The sequence below is a fragment of the Micromys minutus genome, assembly GCF_963924665.1.
Source record: "Micromys minutus genome assembly, chromosome: 3".
NCBI classification, from domain to species: Eukaryota; Metazoa; Chordata; class Mammalia; order Rodentia; family Muridae; genus Micromys; species Micromys minutus.
The window spans coordinates 53,667,504-53,687,119 of NC_137972.1; the positions used below are offsets into that span (position 1 = coordinate 53,667,504).

The window sequence follows — 19,616 nt, forward strand, 5'->3', positions numbered from 1 at the left end:
ATCAGCAGAGGTATAAAGCTTAGAGTCCAGGGGAGAAATGGCCATGGAAGTTTTGAGGCTGGCTTGGGTTTCTCATCCCTCTTCTTCCCTCTCTTGTTCCCTCTTTTCCCCACCTCTCTGAGACAGGACCTTAGGACCCTTTTTCCTCTGGTCTCTGGAACACTGGGAATACTGGAGAGAACCATTTTACCTGACTGCTTTCTCCTGCACAGCTGGGGCCAGCCAGGCCTGTACCCTGGGGCCTCTGCAGGATCTTTAAAGTCTCATTTGTGCCCTCTGTCCACTCCTCAGGACTGGTGCCATCCATGTTGGGGACCGCATACTAGCCATCAACAGTGTGAGCCTCAAGGGCCGGCCCCTGAGCGAGGCCATCCACCTTCTGCAGGTGGCAGGGGAGACGGTCACACTGAAGATCAAGAAGCAGCTGGACCGTGAGCCTTGCCCCTCCCTGGGGACTTCCCAGCCTACAGAGGAAGGGCAGTCCTGGGTCAGGCTGTGTGCCACCAATCTGGAGACAGGGTGGGGTCCCTGGATCAGCTGATGAGGAGGCTTAGAGAAAGGAGAGCTGTGCTTTGGTGGCACAGGGTAGTGTCGGGTACATTCTGGGTTCAAACCATGTTCGTCATCAGTTTGTGTTTCTTCAGGGTCCTGCATGTTCCTGTGTCCTATATGGACTATGGTTTTCCTGAGTCCTGGGATCTTGTTTTAATCTGGGCTTCATTGCTGTTCACCATATGACCAATCGCTGAGCCCCACAAGCCTCAGTTTTTCCCATCTGTGGGGTTTACTTACTAGTATGTCCCACGCACATGGCAACAGTCAGATTGTTAAGAGCCTGGGAGTTCATAGAAATGGGGAAGTTGAGGCTCACAGAAAATGTGTCTCTGAAGTCACAGGTGATGCCCCTTCTCTTCCCAGGTCCACTTCTCCCCCACCAGTCAGGCAGCCTCAGTGAGGCCAGTGATGTGGATGAGGACCCCCCGGAGGCTCTCAAGGGAGGTTTGCTGACAACCCGCTTCTCACCTGCTGTACCCAGCGTGGACAGTGCTGTGGAGTCCTGGGGCAGCTCTGCCACAGAGGGTGGCTTTGGGGGCTCAGGTAACAAAGTGAGGGTCTTGGACAAGTTTTTGTGAAGGTGATGCTGCTGCCTGCTCTTCCTGGGACCTATTAGCCTATTCCTTCTGAGAAGGTTCCCAGGGGCTTCCTGACACCCCATCCTTCACCCTGTCTTTCCTTTCATGAGCTGGGGACAGAGCTGCTTTGACTCCTGCTTTCTCTCTCCTTATCCCCATGCCTAGCACACAATGGGTCTTAATTTGTGTTGGTTGCGCCCAGACAAAGATAAGAAGGCAGACAATGACCTCCTTACCCATGCAACTAAGGCCCTCTGGCTTGTGGTTGAGGTGCAGGGAATTAGCTCAGAAGCCTCCATGGGTTCTTGGTGCACCCACTCCAGTTCACAGTTAGAGCTTTTGGCATCCCATGTGTGTCCTTATCCCAAGCTCCAGGCAGCAAGCATCTCCCGGCTCATCCTGGGACTCCTGAGGTAGGTCTGGGTCCAATCAGAAACTCCCTTCCAAAGAGGAACTGACCGTGGTCCTGGAACCTCTCTGTTGACTGATGGATGTTTCTAGGGCTGGCTAGGGTAATAGAGACTCTTGGATCTCTCAGTGGTCACTTTGGTCCGAGAAAAGCACAGATAAGCCCACTAGCAACCAACTGCTGGGAATGTGGGAGGGCAAAACAAGGTCAGAGAGGAGTCCCACACCCTCTCTCCACCCGCCAGGCTCCTACACTCCACAGGTGGCAGTCCGGAGTGTGACTCCCCAGGAGTGGCGTCCCAGCAGACTGAAGAGTAGCCCCCCACCCCTTGAGCCCCGGAGGACAAGCTACACGCCAGGCCCCACAGACGAAAGCCTCCCAGAGGAGGAAGAGGGGGACTGGGAGCCACCGATGAGGTCTGTGGTGGGAACATTTGTGGGGCTGATGGGGGTGGGAGGGGTAGCCAGAAGGTAGCAACACTAGGACTGGCAAGTTAGGAGGACAGAAGAGCGTTCCTGGCCTGAGGAACGGATCTGGGCTGAGCTTGGGTAGAAAGGATGCACTGTAGAAAGACAGCAGCAGATGTGTTCTAGTTAGGCAGCAACCTGGCTTGTTCCCCCTGGCTCTGTGAATAGCTGTCTTCAGGAATACAACACCAGACCCCTCCTCAGACCAGGTTACACGAAGCACAACTCTCAGTTCACAGCTACCAGCCCAGGGTTATGCATGTTGCATGTTTGTAGCTGGACTCATACAGCAGCCAGAATCACCTGCAGCTCCTCGGCCCTGGACCTACCTCTTTACTCTGTGTGCACTGCTCTCCTTAAAAGCAGAGCTAGGCCTTTGAGAAGTGAAGAGTGTAGATCACAGTGTGGCTAAGGGTTCAGAGAGCTGGCAGAAGGACACAGAGATCGCAGTGCGTCCTGCAAACGTGGTGTTGGCTGCTGATGGGCCACATAGTGTGGGCTGGCAGGATGCGTGTTGCCCACCCCTCCCAAGCACAAATGTCCTATCTTCTCCATCCATCTGTGTCCTGGCTGGTTCTAGCTCTGTCCTGTCGCTGTCCCATGGTGCCATGTGTCTGGGTGGAGCCAGGAACTGTCTTCTGGGGTTAGCCCATGGATCTTTCTGTCTGTCTCTGTCTTCTATCTGTCCGTCTGTCTTTCTTCCCAGGCGTCCTGTGTCACCGCTCTCCACCCCGCCTCATCTGCCCCTGTTCTAATTGGCCACCAACAGTCTTGGTTGCCCCTAACTGCGTCTTCCCCACCCCATTCTGTGTCACCAACCACTGCCCTGGGGCCCCAGCACTGCCACAGAGGACACCTGCCTGCCTGCCTGCCTGTCCTATGGCCTCTGGAGCACTGGGCCCTGGGCAACGAAGACTCCTCAGGCCCAGCCCACCCACCCTCCCACCTGCCAGGAGTTGACGCTGTGGTTCCTGTTGCAGCCCAGCCCCTGGCACCGCCCGAGAGGAGGGCTTCTGGAGAGTGCTTGGAGAGGCCCTTGAAGACCTGGAGTCCTGTGGTCAGTCTGAACTGCTAAGGGAGCTGGAGGTACTCTCACTTGGCCAAGGGGCCCGTAGGGGCAATATAGACACACTGGAGGGCTGGGAAAGGCTATACATCAATGGGTTCATGCTCATGTGTTACCTGGAGATGTGTAGTGCCTATATGCCTTGTTGCTGTGACAAATTACCTGACAAAAGCCACTTTAAAAAAGAAGGGTTGGGACTGGAGGTGACACACACACTGGTTAGAGCACTTACTTGGATCCCAAGAAACCAGGGTAAGCATGGCACCTCATTGAGAGAGAGAGAGACCCTGCTTCAATAAACAAGATGAAAACGCTGTCAGTTAAGTCTGGACAGCAACCTTGGGCTCCACATGCACTCAGACATACATACTGTGCACCCCCATACATGCACACACATCCCCATGCAAATATGCATACCACATATACACACATGGGAAATGAAAAGGGGGAAAGAACTGATTTTGGCCCACAATTCCAGGATGAGGTCTGCTGTGGCTGGGAAGCCACGGCAGCGGGAGCTGGGCTTGTGGTCGTTGCGCCTGCAGTGAGGAAGCAGGGACCAAGATGCTGTGCTTTCCTCTGACTCAGTCCAGATCCCCAGCCCGTGGGTTGGTGCCACTCACACTCATAGTGTGTCTTCCCGCCTCACTTAACCCACTTTAATGCACATGTCCAGAAGTTTCTCTCTCGGCTGTTTCTGAACCCTGACAGGTTAACTTAAATAGCACTAATGATTACAGTGTATTTGTTCTCACCCGGCTCCCTGGGTCTAATGAGGTCTTTACACACAGACAGGTGTGAAAGACATGCACACGCAAGCAGAGTATCTTAAGAATGTCTGAGTGTGTGCATGGAGGCACCCTGAGGCCATCCTGGTGTTTCTGTGAATGTGCACACGTGACTTCGGTGATGAGGGATGAGGTCCCATTACTCATGTATGGGACAGGGGGATTGACAAGGCCATTCTGAGTTCAGTTTTGGGGAGCAATTGAAAGCTCTGCTTCATCTGTAGTACCCCACCATTCCCACCCCTATCCCCACGCCATTTTATTCTACAATTGTTGATTGGGGCTTGTCACCTTTCATCTGCCTTGTCAGTTACCAGGCTAAAAAAACAAACAAACAAACAAAAAACTGTTTTAATTTTTCCATCTCTCCCAATTGTTTTGTCTTGCTCATTTTAACATTCATTTTCATTTTCTTAGACTTCTATCCATCTATCTATCTACCTATCTATCTATCTATCTATCATCTACCTATCTGTCTATCTATCTATCTATCTATCTATCTATCTATCTAGCATCTATCTATCTATCTACTTTTCTGTGTATGTGTATCTATGTGTATGTGTGTATAAAGTAAAGATGCCTGGTCCTGGTTTCTTTGCTATTTAATCTCCACTCTTCTTTAGTCATACATTTTCAAAGTTACGAATTGACCTGTAAGTGCTCATTTGACTGGATTTGATTGACTCTTGTCTACTTGGTATCTAGTATTTTAATGTTTTTTACTGTTATGTTGATTTAAACCCTTGAAATCTACAAAAATGAAGATTGGAGTTGTGCTGGTCAAGGTTTCTATTGCTGTGATGTGCCACCATGATCAAAAGCAACTTGAGGATGGGGCTTTCTTTCATCTGACTCTTATGCACCATATAGTACATTGTCCAGAGGAGTCAGGGCAGGAGTCAGGGCAGGAACCAGGAGGCAGGAGCTGATGGCGAGGCTGTGGAGGAGCTCTGCTTTTTCCTCATGTCTTGCCTAGTTCATTTTTTACACAGCCCAGGACCATTTACCCAAGGGTGGCTCCTTCCATGGTGAGCTGGGACTATCTCACATCCATCATCAAACAGGAAAATGCCTGTAGGCTTGCCCAGAGTCCCGTCTGATGGGGACATTTTCTCAGCCAAAGCAGCGTCTTTCCACATGACTCGAGCTTGTAGCCAGTACAGGGGGTTTAACTAGTTGCTTCTTCCACAGCACCGGGCCTCTTCTTGGCTGTATTTATTCCAATATTTAACTTGCTTCTTAGAAATTATGTTTCAGTTAATAAACCTTTTATTTCCCTAACACCTCTCTCTGTTTTTCACATCTTGAGGTTTTTCTTTCTTAAGGTCTTTTACTTTTTAGCTTCTTACATTTCTGTATGTTTCAGGCAAACCTAAAGATTCTATTAGTTCCAGCCTTGGGGAGCTGGAGTTCACATATCTGTTGTGTTAATGGTCAGAGCATGGGTTCATCTGTTTGTCATCTCTACTGGCATGGTTCAGGCGTGCCTGTCTGCTGGGTCTATGGTCAGATTGGCAATCAACTTCATTGTTACAGTTGCTTTAGCTGCAGTTGCCAAAGGACTCTGTGCTCTGTGGTACTGGAGAGTTTCTGAGCTATTGAGTCTTTGAACTTTGCTAGTTTCAAGGGTTTGGAACATTACATTCTCAGCTCCATGTTTCTGCAACGCTGAGGAAGGTTTAGCTCCACATTCATGCAGAGGTGAAGTTGCCACAAGTCCCCCACCCATGCCCAGCCATGACCGGTCCCTTCTGTGACCATGTGCTGGCCAACACACCCTTTTCTGGTCCCACCCAGCAGTGAGACAACACATCAGTTCCCTGCTTTGAGACAGCAGTTTTTTCCCAAGTGCTAACATACATTTCAGACCCATTATCTTCCTTGAGCTTCTGAATTCCATAAATAAATGGTTCCTTTCTACTCATACCTGCCTTCAAAGTTTTCATTCTTAATTTCAAAAAAATGTTTAAGTTCATCTAAGTCTCTCTGTAGCTGGATGGAAATGCGAGCTACCTCTTTCAGCTCAGTCTACCTGGATGTTCTAAGGATCCAAGAACTAGAGTGTGTGCATGTGGGGGGGGGGCATGTGTGTGCATGTGTGTTCATGTTTGTGTGTCTGTATCTATGTGTGTGAGGGAGAGGAGGACAAGCCCTTACACTCATTGCCAGAAGTTGGGTGACTTCATCAATTGCACTCCATCTTGTTTTTACTTAAATATTTGTTTATTTGCCAGGCATGGTGGCACAAGCCTTTAGTTCCAGCACTTGGGAAGCAGGGGCAGGCTGTTCCTTGAGTTTTAGCCAGCCTGGCCTATACAGTGAACTTCAAAACAGCCAGGGCTACACAGAGAAACCCTGTCTCAAAACTCACAAAAACAAACAAAATGTGTTTATTTTTACGTGTATGAGTATTTTGCTTGTGTGTGTGTGTGTGTGTGTGTGTGTGTGTGTGTGTGTGTGTGTGTGTCTTACATGTATAAAGTTCCCACAGAGGATAGAAAAAGGCATCAGAACCCCTGTAACTGAAGTTACATAGATTGTGAATGCCCTAGAGGTGCTGGAAACTGAATCCAGGTCTTCTGCAAGAGCAGCCAGTACTCTTAACCACTAAGCCAGCTCTCCAACCCTCCAACTTTCTAGTTAGTGATAGGGTCTCTTACTGAACCTGGGGCTTACCATTTTGGCTAGACTATCTGGCCAGTGAGCCCCAGGGCTCAGCATCCCCCTCGTAGCTGTAGGATTCCAGAGCTTTGTCTTTACACAGGCTCTTGGGGGTCTTGGGGCCTTGGCTCCTTTGCTTTTGCAAACACCATCCCCATTGAGCTGCCACCCAAGCCTTCAGCTCTCCAAGGACTCGTATCCCAAGATGTAAAGTCTCTGGTCTTTCCGAGTGGAGCCTAGCCCTACAGGAGGTGAGAACCAGTAAGAGATGTGCAAAAGGCACCCGCGTCCACTTCAGCAAGGCTCTCCGCGGAGGCCTACGTTCTTCCTCCTCGCCTTCCAAACAGCTTTGTTGTCCCTAAGACGTTTGCTTTCTTAGGCTCCCCTGCACTTGGAAGATCATCAGTGCCAGGCAGAACTATACACCAGAGTGGAAGCTCAGTCACCAGAATGGGCATGGAGAGAAATTCCTAGTTTGAGGGGTGCCTGCATGCCCAGGAAGCTGAGTATCACAATGGAAGAGGTTCACACCACCTACTTTGGCACCTCTGTGTCCCCTATGCATGTGGTCTGTAAATGTCCCTTTTTGAACATGACATTTTCAGCTCACACTCACATGCTGGGCACTTCTGTCTCTGCCCACTGCCCCAGCCCATCCCACAGTCCTGCTCCTTTCTCATCTCCATCTTTGTTCAGATGACCCTTCCTTTGACTGTTGCTTGGCAACTCCGTGGTCCCATTGTGTCTTTCCTGTCACCATTCCCACCTAAATACACACATCTGTTCCCGTAATCTTCTTCACTGATTATTAGCTCCAGAGTCTCTCTGTTGTCGCCATGGGATAAAATGCTACATACTTACTGTCAGCTGCTGGGTGCAGTAGAACCCTTACCCTCCAGGCTTTCCCATGGTCCATCTTTGCTGTGTCCCCTCCATCGGGGGCACTCTTGTCTTCCCTTCCTGTTCTTTGAGAGGCTGGCTTTGAAGGCATTACTGACTTCTCTGTCCTGGGCTCTCACTTCCCATGTGCCTTTCTGATACCAGCTGAGACACAGAGCCCTAACTGGAGTCAGCTGAGTTCAAATTCTCTCACTAAATCTATTTGTCTTTAAAAACAGAAATGGTTCAGCACTACAGAAACAGGAGATAACTTAAACTTGTAATTGCTGAGAATTGAGCCTAGCACAGAGCAGATGTTAATCTGTCACTGACCCCCAGGGGCTCTTGTTCTGATCCTGTGATTGGTCAAGGACCCTGAGGACAGGTACCTTATCCTAATCGACTGTGTTCACCTCATGACGTAGTGCCTTCCTGACAGAGCCGGATGGGGTAAGTATATGATATCTGAGTGACAACCATGTCCCCACAGGCTTCCATCATGACAGGCACTGTACAGTCTGTGGCTGTGGAGGGCAGGCCTGGCTCTCGGCCCTGGCGCCGTAGCCGGGAGTTCCGAACATCCCCTGAAGACTTGCAGGAGATGCTGCTGCCAACACCCCTGGAGATGCACAGGGTTGGTGTTGGGGCCTACAAACAGGCATGAAGTATGGGCACTGGGCTGGTACACAGGAGGACTTTACCTGTTTGGGATGCTGAGGGCCTACCCCTTGTTAGGCTTTGTTATCTCTCACCATAAGCAGGGACTTAAGGGCTGGAAAGATGACTTAGCAGCCAAGAACTGCTGCTCTTTCAGGGGATCTAAGTTTGATTCCCAAGACCCACAGCAGGTAGAAACCATCCCCTCTTCTAGCCTCCGGTAGCACCAGGCACACAAGGGGTACACAGGCAGACATGAAATAACCAAACACATAAAATAATAAACATTTAAAAATCAACCAACCAAACAACCAAAATACTCAAGGATTTTTATGTTAGGCTTTCTTTCACGCTCACTGTTTAGGTAATTGTGCCCCATACCTGCATACAGACACGCCTGTGATGCACAGCATTTCCCAGCAAGCTGTTTATTCCTATATGCATGCATGCATGAAGATATATGTATTGTACACACACATTACATCTATGAATATGTAGATTTGTATAGTGAGCCCTCTCTAACTACAGGTTCCAAATTCAGTCCACCAATCACAGATCAAAAGTATTTGGGGAAAAGCTGGACATTGTACAGGTCTTTAATCCCAGCAGTTGAGAGGCAGAGGCAGTGGGTCTCTGAGTTAAAGATGGCCTGGTCTATAGAGCAAGTGCCAGGCCAGCTCTACATAGCAAGGCCTTATCTCAAAAAACAAGCAAACAAACAAAAAACCAAAATCATATTCTCTGGGGAAAAAGTCTGTACTGATCATGGGACTTTGACTTTGGACTGCATTCTGGGAACAGCACAAGGTGCATCATCCACATAGCATCCGTGACTAGGTTTCAGAGGCCTTCTGGGGACAACTTGAGCACATGAATAGGCAGGCACGGGCTCTGTGAAGATCCTACATCAATGAGCACCTGCAGATTTGGGGATTCTCATAGGGTCCAGGAGCTGATACCCTACAGATACCAAATAGTAGGTACTTAGTAGGCAGATGATGGATATTACCTTCCTGCCACCAATGGCATCTCTTGCACCCATGTGTATCTATATGAAGACCAAGACATCAGGACACATGCCAGGTCCAGGGTTCTGCCCCAGGTGGTGAAAGCACCACGATCTCTTGCTCCCCGTTCTAATGGACCTCTTAGATCTGGACCTGCAGGCTATGCACAGCAAGGTGAATGTTAGACGGTGCAAGAGGTTCAACAGGCTGAGGGCAGCCTGAAGTATGGCCGGTCAGTAGGCTGGGCCTGAATCCTAGGGACATGATGGGGTTTGGAGCAAAGGTCACCCCTCTTCCCCCCAGGTGACCCTGCACAAAGACCCGGTGAGGAATGACTTTGGTTTTAGCGTCTCAGATGGTCTCCTGGAGAAGGGTGTCTATGTCCACACGGTGCGCATCGACGGGCCAGCTCAGCATGGAGGCCTGCAGCCCTTTGACCGTCTCCTGCAGGTAACTCAGAGGGTCCCCAACAGTGGCCCCAGGACCAGAGCCCTCCCTGTTCTGTAAATGTGCATGAAAAGGCCAGTGGGATGAGTCAGGGGAGCTGAGATCTCATTGGCTGTTGACTTCTTGGTTAATGGAAGGCCTGCCTGTCTAGTTAACTGTCTGTCTGAGACACATGACCTCTTTAGGCTCCATGACATAGGAAATCACTTTGCTTTCCTGCCTTTATTTCAAAATAGTATATGGCAGGCCCCTTCCCAGCCCACGGGCCAGAACCAGTCATATGATCTAACAAAAAGGGATGCTGGGAAAGAAAGCTTTGCCTAACTTAGCCTCCCTAGAAGTCCCTCCCCTTGCTGGAGCTATTTTTGTTCCTTTGTTGTATTTGTTATAAATTTACCTAAATTTTTCCTTCTATATCTGGGTGGGTGCAGAACTTAATTTTAGGAAAATCACAGTTTTGATGTATCAATGGAAAACACAGCTCTTAACTCAAGGGGAATGAGAAAGTTCATTCTGGAGCCATTAGTGATTGAAATCAATACATCTTTTTTAAATGGTGGATATATCAGGTAGACTGGTTATAGCAAATTAGAAATACATGCTTTGGGCCTCAGATGCCATCTGATGCCATTCTTGGTTTTGGGGGTTTAGTGGAAGCTAGTGGTCACTGGTCAGGCATAGTGGACAAGGAGTGACATTCAGTGGGGACTCAAGATAAACCTCAAGCTTTTGTCCTGGAATATTCCAGCCTCTCTCCAGCTCTAGTCAGTCTCATAGATGCAGCTTCTTTCCAGAACTTTTATCCACGGGGACTTTGTCCCTCGGTTGTGCACCGTGTAGGTCAACCATGTTCGTACTCGGGACTTTGACTGCTGTCTGGCGGTTCCACTCCTGGCGGAGGCTGGGGACATCCTGGAGTTGGTCGTCAGCCGAAACCCACTGGCACAGAGCCGCAGGACACCAGGAGCACCAGGTCCCAGTAGTCCCCAGATGCTCTGAGGTCATTGTGTAACTCAGCCGCAGGAGTGACCCGCAGTCATCCACTTACGGTCTGCAGATTTCACAGCCAGTAGAGCGGCATCTTTAGGTTGGATCTTCAGGATGCTCTGAGAACCCCAGGGGAAAGGGGTCATCCCTGCTGCTCAGCCAGGACCAGCTCCCTGCACAGTCATCTCAGAGCGGCAAGAGGAGTGGGGACAGCCCAGCTGCTCAGAGAGCCCAGCTCAGTGTGGGAACTGAGCTGAGCGCCAGTGTTTCCCATCCTGGGAAGTTAATAAGCAGGAGGTGGACAATCCTGGTCTGTGGAAGAAGGAAGTGACCCAGCAGTACAGATCCCAGTGAACAGGGACCCTGCCACCAGGAAAGATAGGGCACAAGAACAGTGTCCTTCCTCCTCCCAAATGGTGGTGTTTTGAGCCTCCAGCATCCAGCAACCACACTGAAGAACCTCAGTTAGGGACATCTAGGTGCCAGAGAATACTTGCCCCTGCCTTCAGGTTGGTCATTTAATCATTTCAGTTTCATGGGTGATTCTGAACCTGAGAGCAAAGCTGTGGCATCAACCCTCCTGCACCACAAAACCTTAGCCCGAGTCCCTTGTGCAGAGAAGGGCACTGCTCCGGTCAAAAGGTCCAGGAGCATCAACTTCTCTGCCAGGCCAACAGATGCAGAGACCCGTGGACTTAAGGCTGAGCCACAGATCTGCCCTGACTCCATCATGGAACAGAGGAAGAGGAAAGAAGCAGAGATGGAGGGAGGTCAGCTGGAGGACAAGCATCCCTGACCTCTGGATTCTTCCATCTCTGCCAAGCAGAACCCTTCCAGCTTCAAGACACTTGCCAGTGGGCTAGAGACTGGCTTCATGTTTGCCCAGCTCAAGGTCTCAAGGCCCTGGGGGGACTCCAGTCCTACCTGTCACTAGTTTCTGCCCTTGAAGCTCATTGCCGGAAAGAACTCCCTGTTCGAGAGAACAGACGGGCCCCCAAGAAGCCATTCTTTTCCCAGTTCCATTCTTCACTGTGTGACTTGACTCTGAACAGACACAGGGCGAGCTCCAACTGCCCACTAAGACCCTTCAGCTCTCTGCTTGTCCTCAGCTTTCCCCATACCCTGCCCTTCATGATGGCTTCCCCCAGGGACCCTCATGCCTGGGTCCATGTAACCCGGTGACTCTATTTTCACTGCCTACCCATCATGGGCAACAAACAAAGACCTTTAGCTTCAAGGGCAGGTGAATGGCACAGCAGAGAGGTGACTCTTGCCACCAGCACACCAATGCTGTGTGACCTTGGGCAGGTGGCTCAGCCTCTCTGAGTTTCTGGCGTGTGGTATGACTGACTGTATCCTGAAGGCTTGTTAGCTTGGGAAATCTGTATTCTACTTAAAGACTCCAGGCTCTGAAAATGCAACCACTCAACCACTGGCCTCCCCTCAGGCGGAGGCTCTCCCATCCTCCCAGACGTATGCAACTAGGCCAAGCGGGTGGACCTCCTGACCTTGGCCTCCTTCTCATATGCAATATCCCACCCCCTGGCTGGGTGTTTGCCCCACACAACATCCCTAGCCCCTGTCCCCAGTGAGCATCCTGCCTGCCTATGCATTTTGGGTACCTCCTCTGTGACGCCTATCCCCAGAGCTGTATTTTTCTCTGGCTAAGTTTAGAACATTGTAAAGTATTTTTCTATGTGGGTTTTCTTAGGGCTCCCAGGAAGCACCCAGCACACCCATGGCTCCACTGCACAGGTTGTTTCTGCTCTGTCTGGGGCCCACCTAGAAATCTTTGTCCCATCGCAGTGACTGGGGGGAGGGGGAGTGCTATTGGGGTTATTTTTTAATAAAATTGTTTAACTGCACAAAGTAGGTTATCTGCTTTATAAAAATAACAGGCTGGCAAGATTCAGCTTCTGTTTGAATCTTGTGGCCTCTTCACTTCTTTTCATTCATTCATTTGTTCGTTCATTCATTCATTCATAAAGTGGTCCATGGAGTTGAAGAGATGGCGTAGTGGTTAAAAGCTCTTGGTTCTCTCAAAAAGAACCCACATGGTGGCTCACAACCATCTGTAAGTCCATTTCTAGGAGGCACACATATATACACACAGGCAAACCATTTATGCACATAAGATGAAACAAATCTTTGCACAAAAGATACTGGCCCATTTTGGGTGCTGGAGAGATGGTTTAGTGCTTAAGGGGTATTTACTGCTCTTCCAGAGGACCTGGGTTCAGTTTCTAGCAGTCATAGTGAGTGGCTCACAACCACCCACAACTCCAATGGAGATCCTCTTGTGCTTACATGCACATACCCACTACGCTCACACAATAAATAAAATCTTTAAAAAATGTACTGTACATCCTAGTGAAGACAGGAACTCCATAAAGAGTCTTCAGTAGGCAGAACCGTGAAGAAAGCACAGCCTATTGGACCAGAGTGGGCAGGCTGAGGAGAAAACTGCAGCCCAGGCAGGGCTGGCTTCTCTGAAGAGGTGATGGTTTAGGACAGACTTAGAAGAAATGTTCCAGGCGGGGGTGGGGCCACAGTGCAGAGGTGGTCTAAATGAGTCTGTCAGGTCCTAGGGCCCAGAGGAGTGGAGGCACCAGAAACTAGGCTGTGGGGTGGGGTGTGTCTTAGTCCGTGTAGCCAGGGAATCTTTGTTCTTGATGAAGGGAGGTACCAAGTGGGCAGTCTGGAGGTCTAGCTGTTGCTCCCAAGTCTCGAGGACCCAGGGCAAAGTAAGTTCACAGGTCTGGGGTCCAGAGAACAGGGCCAGGCCTGCAGAATAGAGAAGACACACAGATCTAAAGGCAGATAGAAGCTGTTCCCTCTGGGTGTCAGTGCATAAGCTGAGGGCCAGCACCATCCACACAGCCTAGATGCCAAGCACAGTTCTGAGCACTTCGTAGGAACTTGTGGGACCTTCTTAGCAGTCTTCAGGGGAGGACTCCATATACTTTACAGAGGAGGAAGCAAGGCCTTAGAAGGCTAAGTGATTTGCCTGAAGGCAGACAGGTAGTGTAGGGTGGAGCCAGGATCCGAACACAAGCCAATGGCTGAGACACACAAAGGGCGGGAAGCAGACACAGGCCATCAAAAAGGCAGTGGGCCCATAGTGAGGTGCTCTTTTAGTTTGACACTGTCTATGATACCATCCAAAACAGACACATAGTCCTCAGCTACCCCAGGTCTGAGTGTGAAGTCTGTGTACCCTGGAACAAACCCCCTGTCTGAGAGCTTCCTCTCAGCAGCTCTCATCGCTGTGGATGCAAGAAACAGCCCATATATGAAAACCCCAAAATCTGAAACTGGGAGATTGATACCCAACACAGTGGATGGTTTACACCTGAAATCATGTAACAGCTGAGCCAAGACAAAGGAGGACCAATTCCACTACTGTCCTTAAAGCAAGCTATCTTAGAACTGGCCCGCCAGCTGCTTCTCCGAAAGTCGGGGTTCCAGAGAGCAGTACCTCATTAACTTTTGAGGCCCCCTTTATGGGGAAGGATTAAGACTGACCAAAAAAAAAAAATTAACTACCAAGGTAATTTCTTGTTAGCACCTGGACAGATGAGTGGGCAGTGCAGGGCTAAAGGCTGCCTGAGAGAAGGGCAAGCATGCATCATGTGCAAGGCGAGGCATCAAGGTATCTGGGAAGACACATTTTTCAAAAGCCAAGAGGACAGTCATATGTCAGAGGTTTAGTTTAGCAAGCAGAAGGTGGTAAGGTTCAACATAGTTGGAAAACATGGTTTTTAGGATACATTAGGCTTAGGAAACGGAAACTTAATCTTGTAAGGTATGAAGACTTAGTAAGAATGTATAACGATGTAGCTTCTCAACAACGTGATTCCTGCTTTGGTTTCAAAGCACCAGGCTGGGGGTGGGTGTGGTTGAGTCCGAGACCAGGTCATATGCTTGGCTTACAAGTATGTGGGCCCAAGTTTGATCAAAACCCATGTTAAAATAGCAGGCAGGGCCTGGGAATAGTTTAGCCGTTCAAAGCTCTAGCTGCTTTTCCAGGCGATCGGGTTTGATTCCCAGCACCCACATGGGCAGCTCTCAACTACTTGTTAACGTTCTCTTTCAGGGACTCTGATGCCCTCTTTTGGTCTTTGTAGGCACTGCATTCACATGCAAGGGCCCACACCAAAGGCCAGGTGCATCCCATAGCTGGGGAGAAGAGACTTCCAGGACAGCCTGTTCTAATTAGCCAGCCCCAAACTAGTGTCTGAGAAAACCAAGGTCAGCAAATGTTGTTAACAGCTGAGCCAGATCTCCAGCCCCAGTGAAAATCCCATTATAAACTGTAATGTGCCAGCCAAAATGTAGAGGTCACTCCCAAACACACCAGACGTTCTTGGATTTTAAAAAGGAAATGTTTATTGTTGTGTTACAAGGTGATTATAAACTCCTCTAAAAAAAGCAAAGATGGATTTAAAATATCAATATACATATTCGTCTAAAAAGCAAAAGAGGAAAAAACCGAAACCCTGCAAAATGCGGGGTTGTCGTAATTAAACATACACAGAGCTTGTACGCTGCAAGACAGATCACACACCGAGGATCCTTCAAACACAAACGCTCCTCCCCTTCTTGGTTGGTTTCAGGTTTTGTTTTGTTTTGTTTTGTGTGTGTGTGTGTGTGTGTGTGTGTGTGTGTGTATGTGTGTGTGCATTTGTTTTTTTTTGTTTTTTGTTTTTTATAAAAGTTTAAAATATCTTAAAAATATTTTGAAGTTTTTAAAAAATGTCCTGATGAGCCAGACATATTTCTGAAGGAGGCAAAACCCACGTTCTCAGCTTTTCTCTTGTGCTAAATACAGTCACAGTTGTTAGGGATTGGAAAGATTAATTGGTTTAAAAAAAATGAAACTACCATCTCATTTTTAAGCCAAATATATAACAAGATGCTCTGTCCTTCGGGGAACATGCCAGAACATGCCTGTAATGACCCCAACACTCCTCCTCCCTCCCAGAGAACAGGGACAGCCAGTTTCCTGTGAAGGCCTCACGCCCGGGAGATAATCATGGAAGAGAGGAGGAGGAGGCGGCATTGCTCTGGCTTCCAGGACGCTCCTCTCCATCTTGGGAGTATCTGGGTTTTGTTGTGTGTGAGGTTTGGGACTTGATGAAGGAGGGGTGTGCACACAGAGGTATTTACAGTGTCCATAGGGACAGGGGTCTCAGGTTTGAGTGGGACTGTGAGGGGCCTTCTCTAAGGTGCCTTCCTGACTGGCATCCGCATCTTGGAGAGAGGAACTGGGCTGGCACCTGTTAGGTAGCTTGGCTGTTAAAGCATTGCCCTGTCCAGACGAGCAGGGCTGGAATGCTGTCGGCCATGGTAGTGACACCATGTGACAGAGAAAGCCCTTCCATTGCAGAGGGCGGCACATGCTGCTTTCTCCTCATGCTTTGCCGTGGTCTGCATAACTTTTCAGGGTGGGTTATGGAACTGAGGTGAGGACTGGAGGCCAGGGGCGTAGAGGGAAAAGAAACCCTCTCAGGCTACTTCCTGCAGAGCCTTGGGCTGCCCATGCACTCTGGCTAAGGCTCTTCACACTAGCAATGTCTTTGGCCCTCAGTTTCCTGTGGTACAATTTGAGGGAAGGGAGCCTAGTTTCCAAAGGCTTTGGAGGAGGAAGAAAGGAAGGAAGAAAGGGTGGTATTGGGCCAGGGTGAGCAGGACAGTGAGGATGGGTACAAGTGGGTACTGCTCTCTGCTCCATGAATATGGGCAGAGGCCCTCATCAGCTCTGGCCTTTGGTTGATGGGGAAGGCTTGACAGTTTTTTACTTAGACAATGCCCTGGTCCTGCCTTCCTTCTACCATGTCTTGGAGAGCCTGGAGCTACAAAGGACTCAAATGTCCAGTTCCACTTAGCTCACAGTGTAAGTCCCACGCTAGGCCTATTCTCCTGTTTACAAAAGTGCCTTGGATCGGGGCCCTCCAGGCTGTCCACAGTGCCCAGTAGGGATTCTCCACTTGGGAGAAAACAGAACTCTTAGGACCAAATAACATCTCCCAGGAGAATTCTCCTGGGCCCACCTAAGGTCCTCATCTAAACCTGGCAATGGTCCTGGCTTCCTGTCTACATCTGACAGGCAGGGCAGGATCTGGCCTGTTCCAGGCAAGGGCTGGTTGGTGAACAGCTTAGCCCTCTCTCCAAGAGGAAGGTGGACCAGAGTCACGAGCTCTACTTCAAAATGTTACTTACATGCAGACATGAAAGACAAGCATCACAACAAGAGTTATCAGGGCCAGGGGCTTGGGTGGGAGCGGTGAGCATTGAAGACAGGTGAGGGGACACTGTTGGGGAGTGGGCTCGGGAGGCGGCTGGTCTTCCACCCAGGCAGGGCCTGGGGACTTGGCCCGCTGTGTCTTTGGTCTAGGATTTGATCTGGGAATGATTAAAAAGGCCTTTCTCAGGCCATTTCCAGAATGGCGCCATTTGTCTGCCAACCCAAAATACTGAAGGCTCACCAGAGGGGCGTGCCCGTGGAGGTTGGGAGTAGGGTAGACGGGCATGACCACAGACGTTGCCACAGCTGGACGAACCCCTCTCCTTTACACTTCACCTGTCTTTCAATCACCCACAGTGGTTACTTTTAAGGTTCCATAGAACAAAAGAAAACCAGGGTACATTACAAGTCGGTAAAATCAGGGAAGGAGAAACTCCAACACTCGAAATAACACAAGAGCAACCAGAAATACACAGGACAACAGGAACACGGTACAATCATGGGTGGCTGAGTCAACAGCCACTGGAAGAGGATTAGAGGGTCACTTGGCAGAGTACATTGCTTTGGAGACAGAAAAAATGTGTACATTTGTCAAAGAAGTTCAGGATGGCACAGTTGGGCCCAGTGGAGGCTGGGGTGAAGGTGTAGCGCCCTCTCCTGGTTCAGAAGGAAACAGCCCTGCCTGACATCGGGCAGCTCTGGAGTACTGACCTCATCTCTGTGGAGACAGCTTCAACCTACAAAACTTCCCTTTGTCCTTTCCTCTGCAGTGCCCCGGGGCCAACACTTGTCCAACAGCCAATGCAGTGTCTTGGAAATTATCTGAGGTCACTACTAAGTTGGCTCTGTACTTGAACTCAGATCTGTTAAGATCCAGTGTCTACAGCCACTTGAAGCATTCTTTGCTGAAAGCTGGATGATCCTGGGGTGGTACCTTTGACAAGAGTTTGTCCAGAGGCAAAGAAGAAACATGCCCTCCTGTGGTACACTTGCCAGTCTGATATACTCACCCTCCTGAGCTACTAATATTGTTTGGTCCACTGGCCTCCCTTCACCGCGGCCCTCACCAAAATACATTCTGCTGGGGAATGCTCTGGTCACCACCTACCACGACACCACTCAAATACAGCAGACACTTCCTGAGTGTGATTCCCCACTCTGAAGCCCCAGCAACTCCTGTGGACTGGCTTCAGGCAAACCATACTGAATGCTCAAGAAAGTACACGGTTTCTGCCTACGCCTACAGAGGCTTCCAGGCCCAAGCCCCATTCTCACCAGAAATTCAGATGTCCCATTCCTGCCTCTAACAGCCACAGTGGTTCAGACAGTCCCACTGACTACCCGCCCCTAACTTCAAAGAAAAAGGGCAGGCATTTGGCCCTGGTACAACCACTTCAGCTACTCTCAAATCTACCCTCCGTGCTGAGAGTGGGTCATTATTTTGGCATCTTTCTTGTTGGCTGAGAAAGAGTGAGGGATCTCCCCAGGGCCCTGCTCTCTCTTGCCCCTTCAGGTCTGTCCAGCTAAGAGGGGCTCCCTCTCTTCAGCTATGTTCTTCCTCCTGAACCAGCTCAGAAGGGACTACACCTTTCTTGAAGATGTATCCACCATCATAGGAAAATCCCACCCAGCATTTAGTATTTTTTTTCTCTTTTTCACTTGTGTTTTTGGGCAGAACTTTCTGCCAGCTACATGAGCACCGAAGAATTGCTTTTGAAAAACGAGGTCCATTGCTGGCAAGACCAATTCAAGTGGCAAAGTGTATGACAGACTCTAAGTATATATAGTTATATGTTAAGAAAATACAAAGAAAAATTTACCAAGTTCCCATAAAATACATCAAAATCAATATGAAAGTCCATCCTCTCCCCAGGACATAGGCCCATGGGTTTTCTTTTTGTACAAAATATCCCCCAAACAAAACAAAATACACGTATACAGACACACACGATACACACACACACACATAGAGTAACATTTTCTGTGACAATTAAAAAAAAAATCCTAGTACAAATATAAAGCTCTGTAAACCTGGTCCTATGAGAATCTAACGTTAGTAAACAGCAGGAAAGCGACGCCTGTCACATGGCCCGGACCTCACATCATGGTCTCCACAATGACGTGACTGGGTTTCATGAGCGCGCCGTTCATGAGGGTTGCCCGGGAGTGAAAGGGTGTAGCCCCTTCGCGCTCCACAGCCCAGCGGTTGGGCTCCCTGGGGGTTATCAGGTACTTGATTCTCTGCAGAAGAAAGAAGAGGAGATCAGGACCGGATTGGGTGGGGGTCCTACCCACCCACCTCCAGAACACTCTAGGGTACTTGCTATATGGCCAACTACCATCTTTTCTGGGCCTTTGTGGATTTTTTTAAAATGGAGAAAAATGTCCAACAGTGGTTTCCCCAGCCAACTCCAGTATTTGTGCTTACAGATCGGGCACACACATGACCTCCACAGGCAGATTTCTTTCCTCTGAGAAGTTGAGTCCTGTCTCCCCATGATTTATTCTCCTTGGTGTCTCTGACTTTCTGCTTCTACGGTATGTCTTAGAGTTGGAAAACTGACCTAACCTCCCTCTCTTTCAGCCCCTGCCCCCAAAGAAATCTGTACTTCTTGGTCTCCCAGAACCTTCATGAGACAGTTCCACAGAGGAAGCCCCTCCTCCTGAAGGGTTGGGCCTACAGGAGTGTTCTCAGACACTGGCTCAGTGTGTCAGTGTGGTTGGAACTAGGAGGGAAGAGCTCTACCCCTCTCCAGGGACTCAGGGATACAGGGAGTCACTAGCAGAGAGGGAGTGGAACTTGGCTCCCACCTCCTACCTTCTGCCCACATCCTGCTGAGTGTCTGCTCAGACCGAAATGGGCCAGCA

General features: G+C 49.5%; 2 protein-coding genes across 6 annotated transcripts in view; one reads left to right on the top strand and one right to left on the bottom strand.

Moving 5' to 3' along the window:
• GRIP2 (glutamate receptor interacting protein 2) overlaps positions 1 to 12,297 on the top strand; it is a 34,860-nt gene extending 22,563 nt beyond the window's left edge. Inside the window, exons 18-24 of one of the 2 annotated variants that reach the window (XM_080914905.1) lie at positions 292 to 431; positions 919 to 1,098; positions 1,787 to 1,958; positions 2,990 to 3,095; positions 7,894 to 8,037; positions 9,371 to 9,517; positions 10,355 to 12,297. In XM_080914905.1, the coding sequence (XP_080771031.1) occupies positions 292 to 431; positions 919 to 1,098; positions 1,787 to 1,958; positions 2,990 to 3,095; positions 7,894 to 8,037; positions 9,371 to 9,517; positions 10,355 to 10,513 (1,048 nt within the window). In that variant the 3' untranslated portion in view covers positions 10,514 to 12,297. Of the gene's footprint in view, positions 1 to 291; positions 432 to 918; positions 1,099 to 1,786; positions 1,959 to 2,715; positions 2,849 to 2,989; positions 3,096 to 7,893; positions 8,038 to 9,370; positions 9,518 to 10,354 lie in introns of those variants that run through there. The other variant, XM_080914906.1, reaches the window with a different exon arrangement.
• A 2,573-nt stretch (positions 12,298 to 14,870) lies between these two features.
• SLC6A6 (solute carrier family 6 member 6) overlaps positions 14,871 to 19,616 on the bottom strand; it is a 71,290-nt gene continuing 66,544 nt past the window's right edge. For all 4 annotated transcript variants that reach the window (XM_080914783.1, XM_080914781.1, XM_080914780.1 and 1 more), the window contains one exon: positions 14,871 to 18,989. In XM_080914783.1, coding sequence (XP_080770909.1) covers positions 18,846 to 18,989 — 144 coding nt within the window. In that variant the 3' untranslated portion in view covers positions 14,871 to 18,845. The remainder of the gene's footprint in view (positions 18,990 to 19,616) is intronic.